The sequence below is a fragment of the Cornus florida genome, unplaced genomic scaffold, assembly GCF_030987335.1.
Source record: "Cornus florida cultivar Cherokee Brave unplaced genomic scaffold, ASM3098733v1 CherokeeBrave_3.0.0_Hap2_Chr06, whole genome shotgun sequence".
In the NCBI taxonomy this organism is placed as follows: domain Eukaryota; kingdom Viridiplantae; phylum Streptophyta; class Magnoliopsida; order Cornales; family Cornaceae; genus Cornus; species Cornus florida.
In genome coordinates, this window is record NW_026775576.1 from 62,540,739 (window position 1) to 62,553,255 (window position 12,517).

The following is a 12,517-nucleotide window of genomic DNA, read 5'->3' on the forward strand; positions in this document are numbered from 1 at the left end:
TTTCATATATCTTGTAAAAATATATAAATTTAGTATATGTATTAAAGCAAGTAGGGCAGGCCAACACTGGCTCCGCCCCTATCTATGGTCCCTCTCTCTTCCGGAGTTGGGCGTTGAGGGTCACAGTTTTAAGCTTTATGTTTCTCTAAAAGTTGTGGCAGAGTAACATTGTACATCTATCCTACTAAATTATTTTTGGAAAATACTTACCTACTCACTGGTGATTAGGCAATTTATACTCACCGCGTATGTGACGCAATGTTAAACTGAAAGTGTTCTTATATTATAAATAATTAAAAATAAATAATTTGATAGCTATTGGGTTAAACCCAAATGGATTCGAATCAAATTCTAATTCTCTCTCTTCTCCCTCTTTTTCACGCTTCTATCACGTGAAAGCCCTAATTTCATCCGTTCTATTCCTCTCCCCTTCTCTCTCACTCATATTTTTACAGAGTTGGAGGATATGCAAAATCTGCAAATTGAAGTCCGGTAAACAGCAATGTAATAACAAGAGATTGAATGATACCATCATCAGAAAATCGAACATGATACGCAATCAAGAGAAGATTATATTTATTTACAGAAGTTTATACCCAATAATCAACGTATTCAGCCTTTCTATCCAAGTGGTAATATGCATCATCCTCGTTGTCCTTTTTCATGAACTGTCACTCCTCCATTGAATTCATACTCCCAACTCTATAACAATATAATTGAGTTTAGCGATCAGACGGACTTTGATTTGTATCTTCAACTGAAATGAGAATACAATCCTTGATGACCGCGTAACCGAGGACAGTCATGGGTAATTTTTCCTCCTAACCCTGAAACTGATGAGGTACTAAAGAAGAATCCCACTCTTGATCATCATCATGATTAATAGTAGTATAAGCGCGAGAGAAATAAAGGGAGAGGAACAGAACGGATGAGATTAGGGCTTCCATATGATAGAATCGTGAGAAAAATGAAGAGGATGGAGAATTATAATTTGATTCGGATTCATTTGGGTTTAACCCATATAACTATCAAATTATTTATTTTTAATTATTTTAAATATAAAAATACTTGTCAGTTTAGCATGTTGCGCCACATACGTAGTGAGTATAAGTTTCCTACTCACCGGTGAGTAGGCAAGTATTGTTCATTATTTTTTAAAAATGTTTATTTGTTTATTCATTGGTAATAAATATACTAACACACCTACACTTTTGCCCTTATGAGAATTTTAACACTCAACCTTGTACTTCGGAGGCGGAGGTAGGCTAAAAGGCCCTTGGCCATTGGTATTATATATTAATGTTTGAGGGTAGAAATTTGCACCTTAAGATTGAACTTAAGGGAATGTTATTCGAAACTTTTTAAGTAAATTATTTTCCTTCTGATGATAAGTTATATAGAAGTATGACCAAGGAGAAGGTGTGTGTATACACACACACACACACACACACACACACACACATATATATATATATATATATTATTACTAAATGTGCAGAGAGTTTTACTATTTCAGTAATTATTTATTAATATAAAAAAAAATTACTTAAAAATTATTTAAAGAGTTTAATTCAAATTACAAATTATATAATAAAATTCATAAAAATAAATTTAAAGAGTTTAATTCAAATTACCTAATAAAATTAATTTTTCTTGTCCCATATTAATTTTGAGTTATAAAGGATTACATGGAAGCCTCTTATAAAACTATAGACCTAAAGAAATATTAATCACACATTTCTCGGTCTTTTGGCTAACCTTTCTCGGCCTTTTCAGTCTATACTATTATTAAATTACAAAATTTTTCTCCTAGTATTATTAAATTACAAATTAATTTAAAGAGTTTAATTCAAATTACAAACTACTTTATAAAATTCATTTTTCTTGTCTCACATTAGTTTTGAGTTATAAAGGATTAATGGAAGCCTCTTATAAAACTATAGACTTAAAAAAATATTAATCACACCTTTCTCGGCATTTGGCTAACCTTTCTCGACCTTTTGACTTAGATTAAGTACAGTACTAAATTTCTTTGGGTCGGCCTTTCGGCTAACCTTTCTCGACCTTTTAACTAAGAGAGTTTCGGTATTTATTTATTTATATATATATAAAAAAAGATTTTTATAAATAAAAAAAAAATTATCTAAAAATTATTTTAAAAGTTTCATTCAAATTACAAATTACCTAATAAAATTCATAAAAATTAATTTAAATAGTTTAATTCAAATTACAAATTACTTAATAAAATTTATTTTTATTGTCTCACATTGGTCTTGAGCTATAAAGGATTACATGGAAGCCTCTTATAGAACTATAGACCTAAAGAAATATTAATCACACCTTTTTCGCCCTTTTGGTTAACCTTTCTCGCCCTTTTGGCTAAGATCAAGTGTAGTACTAAATTTTTTTAGGTTGGCCTTTTGGCTAATCTTTCTCGGCCTTTTGGTTAACCTTTATCGACCTTTTGGCTAAGAGAGTTTCACTCTTTCAGTTTATACTATTATTAAATTATAAATTAATTTAAAGAGTTTAACTCAAATTATAAATTACCTAATAAAATTAATTTTTCTTGTTCCACACTTGTTTTGAGTTATAAAGGATTACATGGAAGCCTCTTATAAAAATAGACCTAAAGAGCATCAATCATTTTCAACCATAATTTGGCATCCCTAGTAAAGTTATAGGTAGCCAACATAATCTTCACAGAATCATTTTCAACTGCCAGAGCATCAATATGCTTTTCCACCTGGTCAAACCAATCATCTGCCAACAACGGATCAGTCCCACCTTCAAACAGTGTAGGCACGAGCCTGACAAATGTGGAGATAAGTTTGAGACGTCTTTTTGTCTCATTTTCCCCTGTAGACATCACCGGCGGTGGCAAACCTCCCTGTCCCATAGGGTGAGATGCAGGACTCTCCCCAGACCGTCCAACTGCAAGCCCACTCTCTTGGCCTCTCGGTGCCTTGTCCTTCCTACGAGGCGGCATACTACAATGAAATGCACATCAATAACAATGTCACTATCCACAGTCCCAAACTGACTCATATGAATAAAAGCCATAAAACCTATAGCATGCTTTGTCGTAATCAACACATAATCACATATTCACATAAGCATGCTTACAAGACAAATACCAGATAAGCATGTAAGCATATAAGACAATGAAAGCCCCTACACACACAGCTGTAGACAGACCTCTACCCGTCGTCCTTAGGTTATAGAAACCATACTCTGATACCATAATTGTCACGCCTCTAGACCGTAGTCCGGATTGTGAACACAACACATAAATAATCACAGTCTCAAAATCACTAAATATCCCTGTAACCTGTCTGAACCACACATCCACCTATCTATTTCTCTTTATAAAATCAAGACTGAAAATAAATAGATAAGATGCAAATATTAAAACTTTAAAGTTTTAAAGTCTGAAAAAAAATTTATTACATGCAAGGAAAATTCTAGGAAATATAATACAAAACATAGTTTATTATGCGGAATATAACACAACAACACCAGCCCCGACTCTGTCTACAGCTGAGGAGGAACACCTTCCACACCATCCATGCTATAACCTAAAAAGATATGAATAAAATAGGAATAAGCAACCACAGCTCAGCAGGAATTACCTAAAGCGCACTCCTTAATACCTCCGTGAATCCAAACAAAGAATAGATAAAGGATAATGGGATCATATAAACTCGGGAAAGAAATAATGTCATGTAGGATAATAAAATGAAGTGCCATGCAATGCGGATGCTAATGTTAATGCCACAGACACTTCTCACTTCCCAAAAATCCAATTTCCATCACAAAAAGTTAATGTAATCCGGCCAGAGCTGCTCCCTGTACCACGAGAAGAGAATTGATCATCTATCCCTGATCCAAGGCAACTCCTTGTAATCATTTGGGGCCTAGTGACACAATTATGCGTAGGCAACTCCTACGTCTTCTCTAGATTTCCATTAACTGCACAGACAAGGCAACTCCTTGTCCGGTTTTGAAATCATTGAATCAATCCCACTTTCCTAACTCACGGATACAAGGCACCTCCTTGTTATCCGGTTTTCAAAATCATTTTATTGAACTTTCACTTCCTTTTTCCATTCTAACCTTAACCCCATGACCATGCAAGATGAATGCACATTTGTGTCATGTTCCGAAGTTTCTAAACAGTAAACAGTTCACATGCAGCATGTTATTTCCATCTTTGAAAATTCAAAACAAATTCAAGTATAAGTCAAAGCTAAACAGTAAACAGTTCACATGCAGCATGTTACTTCCATCTTTGAAAATTCATAACAAATTCAATTATAAGTCAAATTGAGTGATTCCAAAGCCTAATGAAAGCTTAAACAATGTACTTTGAGAGTATCAATTTAGTTTAACAAAATCCCTTCCCAATTGGAACAGTTTTGACCCAAAAGTTCGAACTAAAATCTGCCAGAAACTGATTTCCAGCCTGTAGCTTCTATCTTTGAAAATTCATAACAAATTCAATTCTAAGTCAAATTGAGTGAGTCCAAAGCCTAATGAAAGCTTAAACAATGTACTTTGAAAGTGTCAATTTAGTTTAACAAAATACCTTCCCAATTGGAACAGTTTTAATCCACAATTTCGAAATAAAAATCTGTCTGACACTGACTTCCAGCCTGTAGCTTCCATCTTCAAAAATTCATAGTAAATTCAATTTTTGTTCAAATGGAGTGAATCCAAAGGCCACTGAAAGTTAAAAGACTATATTTTTAAGATAAATTTTATTTCATCAAAATACCATACCATCTAAAGCAGGTTTGATGAACAAAACTCGGACAGAATCTGCCCCAACCTAGAATGCCCAGCAAGAACCCTTTAACTTCAAAAAATTCATGGTAAATTCATTTCTCAACCAATTTATGTGAAACCAATTCTCAATGAAAGCTAATTCACTATATTATCATAATATCAACTCATCTCTACATGATAAATTACGAATTTATATGAATTAGAGCAAAATAACAGCATGCAATTTCAGCCAAGCAGTTTCAGCATCAGTTTAGGTTGTTTATACACTTTGCAACTCAAATTGAAAGAGATAACTCACTAAAGGCAAAGGAATTGAGGGTTAGACAATCCTACCTCAAGGGAAGCTTGAACACTTGCTCAACAATTCAAAACCACACCAAAAATGGATCAAAATCAGCAACTAGAAGGTGAAGAACACTTTCCTTCTTTGTTTGCAACCAAAACCCTCTTCTTTTAGCACCACTTTCCAAACCCAGCAACAAAAGAAATGGACTTATGTTTGATATCAAAAGAACCCTCACTATCTAAAGAACATTTTTCCTTCACAAAGCCCCATCAAAATCCCAACACAAAGCTTCCAAAATTTAGCTTTAAAGGTATCACTATGGAAAGGAAATAGAATGCACGAAAATTGGGTTTTGCCAAAATGGTTTCTAAAAACAAAACACTAGGCATACTATATGTTATAAAATGAATGGATATGGTGCAACCACATACACATGCACATGTCATCCCCTCCATGGATTAAAACCAAAATCATAAGAAATGACTCAAAAGTCCTTTTATTTCCTACTAAATACCATTCATGCCATTTGCATAATAAAAGTCAAGAATACCCTTGCACAACTAACCAAATGCCAATTATGCTATTTTGCATAGTAAAAGTCTACTTTGCCCTTGATCAAATTATCAAATACCATGCATTCCATTTGTAAAACAAAAAGTCCATAATGCCCTTTATGAAATACTAATTGACAAATATGTTATTTGCATAATATAGTCTATAATATTTCTTAACACATAATGATGTCTAATTCACATTTGCAAAATAATCATATTTTTGACAATAAAAATAAAATGCATGAATGCTAAAATGTTCGAAAAAATGATAAAAATGCAAGTCCTCACAATTTATATCTATACTATTATTAAAAGTGTAAAGATTTTCACTATTTCGGTATTTATTTATTAATATAAAAAATATTTATTAATTGACATAAAATGAATTAAAATAAAAGAGTTTCTATAAATAAAATGAATTAAAATAAAAGAGTTTCAAATCATTATTAAAACAACTAAAAATAGGAAATTTTTTAATAAAATAATTTACCAAATAATAAAATAAGTTACAAAACATTCATCACGCACATTATGACGACACTGGATTTCCAAGCCTAGTGCATCCTATGATGACCCGAAAGTTGATCCGAAAATGGATCAAAAAATGCAGAAGCGAAAGATAAAACCAAGGTTTCTAGAGATGTACGTCATCCCTAAGACACACACAAATGTGGCTTCTCGAGAGGTCCCGAGACTTAACGGAAGCAAGAAGAAAATGAAGGTTTTGAAACCCTCCAAGAAATGGACCAAAGGTAAAATGGTCATTTCATAGATAAATGGATGCTACCAAGCATACCATTGGAAGGACAATAAAAAATGAATGAAGTTAGACTCAAGAATCGCCTGGATCGGAGTCCGGATGAAAAAGTTATAAAAAAAGAGCAAGGTGGCGTCCTCCGATTAAGAGATACTACGACCCTATCTCACTAAAACTGGTATAACTCTCACTACGGTTGGATTTTTTTGATTTGGTTGGTACCATTGGAAAGCTAACTTCAAGCTATTGAAGTTAAGCTCAAGAATGACCTGATTTTGATAAAAAAAAAAAATGAAGGAGATATAACCATCTAAAGTTGACTCACGAAAGTTGTCCAAGAAATTGAAAAGAAATCAAGGTTCAGAGAGGATCAGCCGGCTGAAACACCCTGTCAAGTATGCAAACTCACTAGAATTCATTACTAAAGGTTATCAGCTGGCTGATGGCTCTTGTCAGCTGACCAACGCAACAGATAGTAGCAAAAAAATTACTGCTGCAATGTGTGGGAAGGTGTTCGGTCCAAAACTAAGGCTATACATGCATCTTATATGATCCGAAACAAGTTTAAAAATGTCCCATGGTCTCATATAAGCATCCAAAGCATTATAAATCAAAAGGAAACTTCAAATCATACTCCAATGCATGAATTTTGCATAAAAATTCATAAATCACCCTAAAATAGTTCTAAAGTCGAAATATACGAGTTTTGTGAGATTTGAACATGCACATAAACGTAAAATGGTAAAGTAAATGGGCTACAATGGCTTACGGCCTCATTACAATCCATTTACAAATTTTGACATACCTAACCTCCAATTTTCACAAAATAGGCTACAATGGCAATACTTAAGTTTTAAAAATATACTTACAAACTTTAAAGTTAATGGCCTTGGCCTCATGTCATACATATAAAATAAGTATAAAAAAAGTTTACTTAGATACACATTACATAATTTAAGGCAAAAATAACATTTTACACCAAAATGAAACTACATGCTAACACTTGCATGTTTTCCAGATTACATTAAATTACTTCAAGGCATCAAAGTAACTTCGGGATGTGATGCATCCCAAAACAAAGTTTTTTTACCTGCAAAATAACCCAAATAACTAGGGTGAGTAATCAAGTTATTCGTAGGATGTGGTGTATGCGCATACCCTATAGTTTCAAGTATAATGCGAACCAAATATAGATCATCACAAGGGTGCATTCCACCTAACGTCTATGTTTTCAAGGTACTCTAAGAGATCATCTCAAGTTATATAAATATTTGAAATGATAAACACATAGCATCCAAGTATACATAAACAAGTACACTAACCGCATTAAAACTAAAATCACCAAATCATAAGCTACAAGAAATCCATGATTAACAACTTGGAATATAATGCGAAATCAAATAATGAAAAGACTAGAATATGTGGCCACGAGACTATACAAGTTATTTCGGGTAATTACGACCCACAAGGTATTACCTAGTGCGCACTATGACTTAGGAAAATTCTTGTCCTCCGTACTAGAGCCAAACCCTAGCCATCAAACATTTCATATCCTTACAAGCTTCCAAAAATCAATAAGTCTATAACATTTATATAATCTCAATGCATGAAACTACTTACCAAGCACAAGTAGGGTGAAACCACACAAACCATGCCCAAAGGTTACATATCTAAAGTGGCAAGTTAATGATACTACACATTACACTAAAGCAATTTACTATCAATGCAGGCCACAATACTAGTCATGCAATATAATAATTTACTTACAAGTAAATACAAGCGCTATATACAAGGTCTTTATACTAAATCTTCAATGAAATTTCTATCACTTAACAATATAAGTACCATCACCAAGAAATTCATAATAGACCCTCAATAAAATCACAAGTATTAGGCAAGTCATTAAACAATAATTTACCTATTCAATTTAATAAATCATATGCATGCTTTAATTCACAATTCCTAAGTCAAGTATAAAAAATCTCTACTTATATGCAAATAGAAGAATTAATAAGGCATGCAATCAATATATATCAAGCTCCAATATATATAAAACCCAAAGAGGATAAACATACAACTACCCCTACCTCAATAGAGAATTGTATCTTTATATTCCAAAGCAACCAAGCTTAAAATGAAAAACCAATCTAGGGTTTTGTAAAGGAGAGTGAGGGGAAGCTAAAGTATTCCAAGTTTTAGGTTCAAAAGTGAGTGGAAAGTGACCTAAATGAAGTCAAAAGCTCTAAGCCAAGCTTTTCCTTCAATGGAGGTTAGGTTGGGGTTTGAGAGCAAAGGGGTGAGGAAGATACAATAAAGTGAGGTGAATGAAGGATTTAGTAAATTCCACTCACTATGTGATCCTACAACATGGTCTTCACACACATATAATACAAGACTAAATATGGTGCCTACACTTGTCACCATCCTAAGTAATCATCCAAGGCTTAATATTAAACCTACACTTGTAACCATTCATGCCAACAAGTGCTCCTATCCTAGGCCAACAAATGGGTGTATCTCCACCCTCCATGCGTCATCATACAAAGCTTTCAAGTGGTTCCATCATAATGTCAACAAGTGGCTTCATGGGAGTGTGACACTTGTCACATTTTTCAAAAATTACAAAAATGTCATTTTCCAAAATATCTTTCCAATTAAGTTGCAAAATGGTCCCTAAGACGAAAAATAATTACTTTACTTAATTACACTAAAATCCCAAAAGTCAAGAATATTATCGAAGAAATTATGCATCTATACCTTTTACAAGAAAAGTAAACATTTAGCATGTTTTTCTACAAAAGTAAAAATATGCATATTATGAAAATTAAATATCATGAATGCATGCAAAGTCGGAATCAAATTCGAGCACAAAAAGTGAGGTTATGCAAATGAAAACGAAAATCGGGAAAAAGACGAAAATGGAAAGGAAAAAAAAAAAAAAAAAAAAAGAGAGAGAAAAATGCCAAAAAAAGAAAAGAGGGAAATGAATGGGTCATTACATGCATCGTAGGTGCCTTTTACTAGTTATTATTAAAAGTACAAAGAGTTTCAGTATTTATTTATTAATATAAAAATAAATTTAATAAAATATTTAGTAACTGATATAAAAAGAATTTTTACTAAAAAAAAAAAAATTATTAATTGATCTAAAAAGAGAATTATCTAATAAAATTCAAAATTAAATAGGCAAAGAATTTCAGTATTACAGTATTTATTAATTAATATAAAAAAATAATAAAAAATTTAGTAAATGATATAAAAAGAATTTTTATAAAAAAAGATATTTATTAATTGATATAAAAAGAGAATTACCTAATAAAATTCAAAATTACAATGTGCAAAAAGTTTCAGCGTTTCATTTTTTATTAATATCAAAAAATATATAAAAAATTTATTATCCAAAAAAAATTTATAAAAAAAGATATTTATTAATTGATATAAAAAGATAATTACCTAATAAAATTCAAATTACCTATTTATCTATTTGTTTCTAAAAAGTCTAACACAAAATAATATTTATTTATAAATATAAAAAAATATTTAAAAAATTTATTAATTGATATAAAAATAATTTTTTAAAAATATATATTATTTAATTGATATAAAAAGAGAATTACCTAATAAAATTCAAATCACAACTTTCAAATTACCTAATAAAATTGAAATTACAAATTACTTAGTAAAATTCAATTTACCTATTTATCTATTTGTTTCTAAAAAAATTTATACTATTAAAAGAGTTTTTATAAAACTCTAAAATAAAATTCAAATTACAAATTACCTAATAAAATTAACATTACCTATTTATCTATTCGTTTTTGTAAAAATCTAACACAAAATATAAAAAAAAATATTTATTAATGGATATAAAAAGAGTTTTAAAATAAATATCTTTTTTTAAATATTCTATACTATTTTTAAAACTGTAACAAATTTCAGTGTTTTAGTATTTCGTATTTCAGTATTTTTTTATTAAAATAAAAATATTTATTAATTGAGATAAAAAAGAGTTTTTAAAATAGTTTCTATAAAACTCTAACATAAATTACTTATTTATCCATTTATTACGAGTTTTTTAATAATAGAAAATCTAATTAGAAAATAATTATTATTACTGAAAATATTTATTAATTGATATCAAAAATAAAATAATTTATCTAAGACCACAAATTACCTTTTATTTTAATAAAAAAAATCTAATTAGACAAGAATTATTAATATAAAAAATATTTATTAATTGATACAAAAAGATATTTAAAAGTGTTTCTATAAAACTCTAATACATTTTACCTATCTATCTATTTATTATGAGTTTTTTTTAATAAAAATAAAGCTAATTAGAAAAGAATATATTTACAATTGTACCACAAATTACCTATTTTATTTTTTTAAAAACTATCATATATAACCTGAAATAATATTTATTAATTAATATAAAATGAGTTTTTAAAAGAGTTTCTATAAAACTCTAGCACAAATTACCTATTTATCTATTTATTATATATTTTTTAATATAAAGAAATCTAATTAGACAAAAATTAATAATATAAAAAAATATATTTATTAATTGATTTAAAAAGAGTTTCTATAAACTCTAACACAAATTAACTATTTATTTATTTATTATGAGTTTTTTAGTAAAAGAAAGTCTAATTAGATAATAATTATTAATATAAAAAATAAACAATTTTCGTAAAACTCTACCACAAATACATATTTATTTTCTAGAAAACTCTATCATATATAACATGTATTTATCTTTTTATTCTGAATATATTTAAAGAAAATAAAATAATATCTATAAAACTCTACTACAAATTACCTATTTTATTTTCTATAAAACTGTATCATATTAGACAAAGATATATTTGAAGAAAATAAAATATAATGCATGTCTTCCAAAAAATCACAAACTCTATACAATAAATTTTTAGATCAATTTCAATCTAATGCTGATTAGTATAATTGAATTTCTATTTTAAAATTTAATTAAAAATTATTATAATTGATTTTCTATTGTAAATTTTAAATTATACTAAATTTTAAAGGGTAATTTACACAGACTTCTCCTATGATTTGTCATAATTATAGGCGGCACCCTTCCTGTTTCGTAAATTACGCGGATGTCCCCTACTTTTGAAAATATCCTACATGTATCTTCCTTTTGTTAAAGTCAACGACAGTTAACGACGGAAAATGATGAAACGCCAAAAATACCCTTGCGTATATATATATATTAAACCAGGATTCCTATCAGACCAGAATTCCTCACTTTCTCTCTCTAAATTATTCAACTGGCGACCAGATTGCACATCTTTCGAGTTGAATCTCAACTGATCAAGTTCTGTGAATCCATGGCAGTCTTGTTATGCATATTTTATTTCCTTGTTCATTTTTCAAAAAAATTGTCTCGGATCAAGCAAGTCTTGATCGATTTGTTATTTGAGTTTGTTATCATTCCATTAAAGCGTTGTGAGAAAGAATTGTTCTGTGTTAGCTCTCGCCCATGAAAGATTGGGAATTTTCTTTGTGAAATTCTCCAACTATTGGTTCAATTCTTAGGTTGTGTAGTATCAGTGTCACTAGATTGGTCTGTGTTTTCAATTTTTTTCTTCCAATCACAACTTTCAATTTCTGGGTTTTTTCGTTCATCCGTTCTCTGGTTGAGATTGGTGTCATCCTTTTTGGAATTGAAATCATCTTGGTTTTGCTATGTTATTATTCTGATAAAATCTCAAGAGATTGATAAAATCTTAATAACCGGATCATATTTTCTGGCGAGAATGCATACGTTGCGGTAGTGCAGGGATGGGTTAATTTTTATTGAAGAAATTATTTATCTCTATTGAATAAATGGTACAGTAGATGATCCGGGATCAAATGGGTTAATTTTTATCCCGGATCATATTATTGTTGAATAAATTTAATGAAAAAAGAGCATTCCCTTATTTGATCCATACAAGAAGACTTCCTTGGAATAATAATAATATTAGCATCCAAAACCCCCAAATTTGTGATTCAAAATCCGATTCGAATATGAAGCGAATTGGATCGAGAGAGAGAATGAAATGAAGACTTATAAAATACCAAAAATGGCAATTATGATGATGACAGTACGGACACCAAATATTG

The 12,517-nt window shown here is 30.1% G+C and overlaps 1 protein-coding gene across 1 annotated transcript; it reads right to left on the reverse strand.

Annotated features, from left to right (window-relative positions):
• Positions 1-2,537: 2,537 nt before the first annotated feature.
• Positions 2,538-5,448, reverse strand: LOC132311702 (uncharacterized). The gene is made up of 2 exons (XM_059809746.1): positions 5,122-5,448; positions 2,538-2,990 (listed from the first exon to the last, which is right to left on the reverse strand). Exon 2 carries the CDS (start codon positions 2,987-2,989, stop codon positions 2,630-2,632), a length of 360 nt encoding a protein of 119 aa, XP_059665729.1. The 5' UTR covers position 2,990; positions 5,122-5,448; the 3' UTR covers positions 2,538-2,629.
• Positions 5,449-12,517: the final 7,069 nt, after the last annotated feature.

Bases quoted from the DNA above. Each gene is read 5' to 3' on its own strand.
- LOC132311702 (XM_059809746.1), bottom strand. From the start codon at position 2,989: ATGCCGCCTCGTAGGAAGGACAAGGCACCGAGAGGCCAAGAGAGTGGG.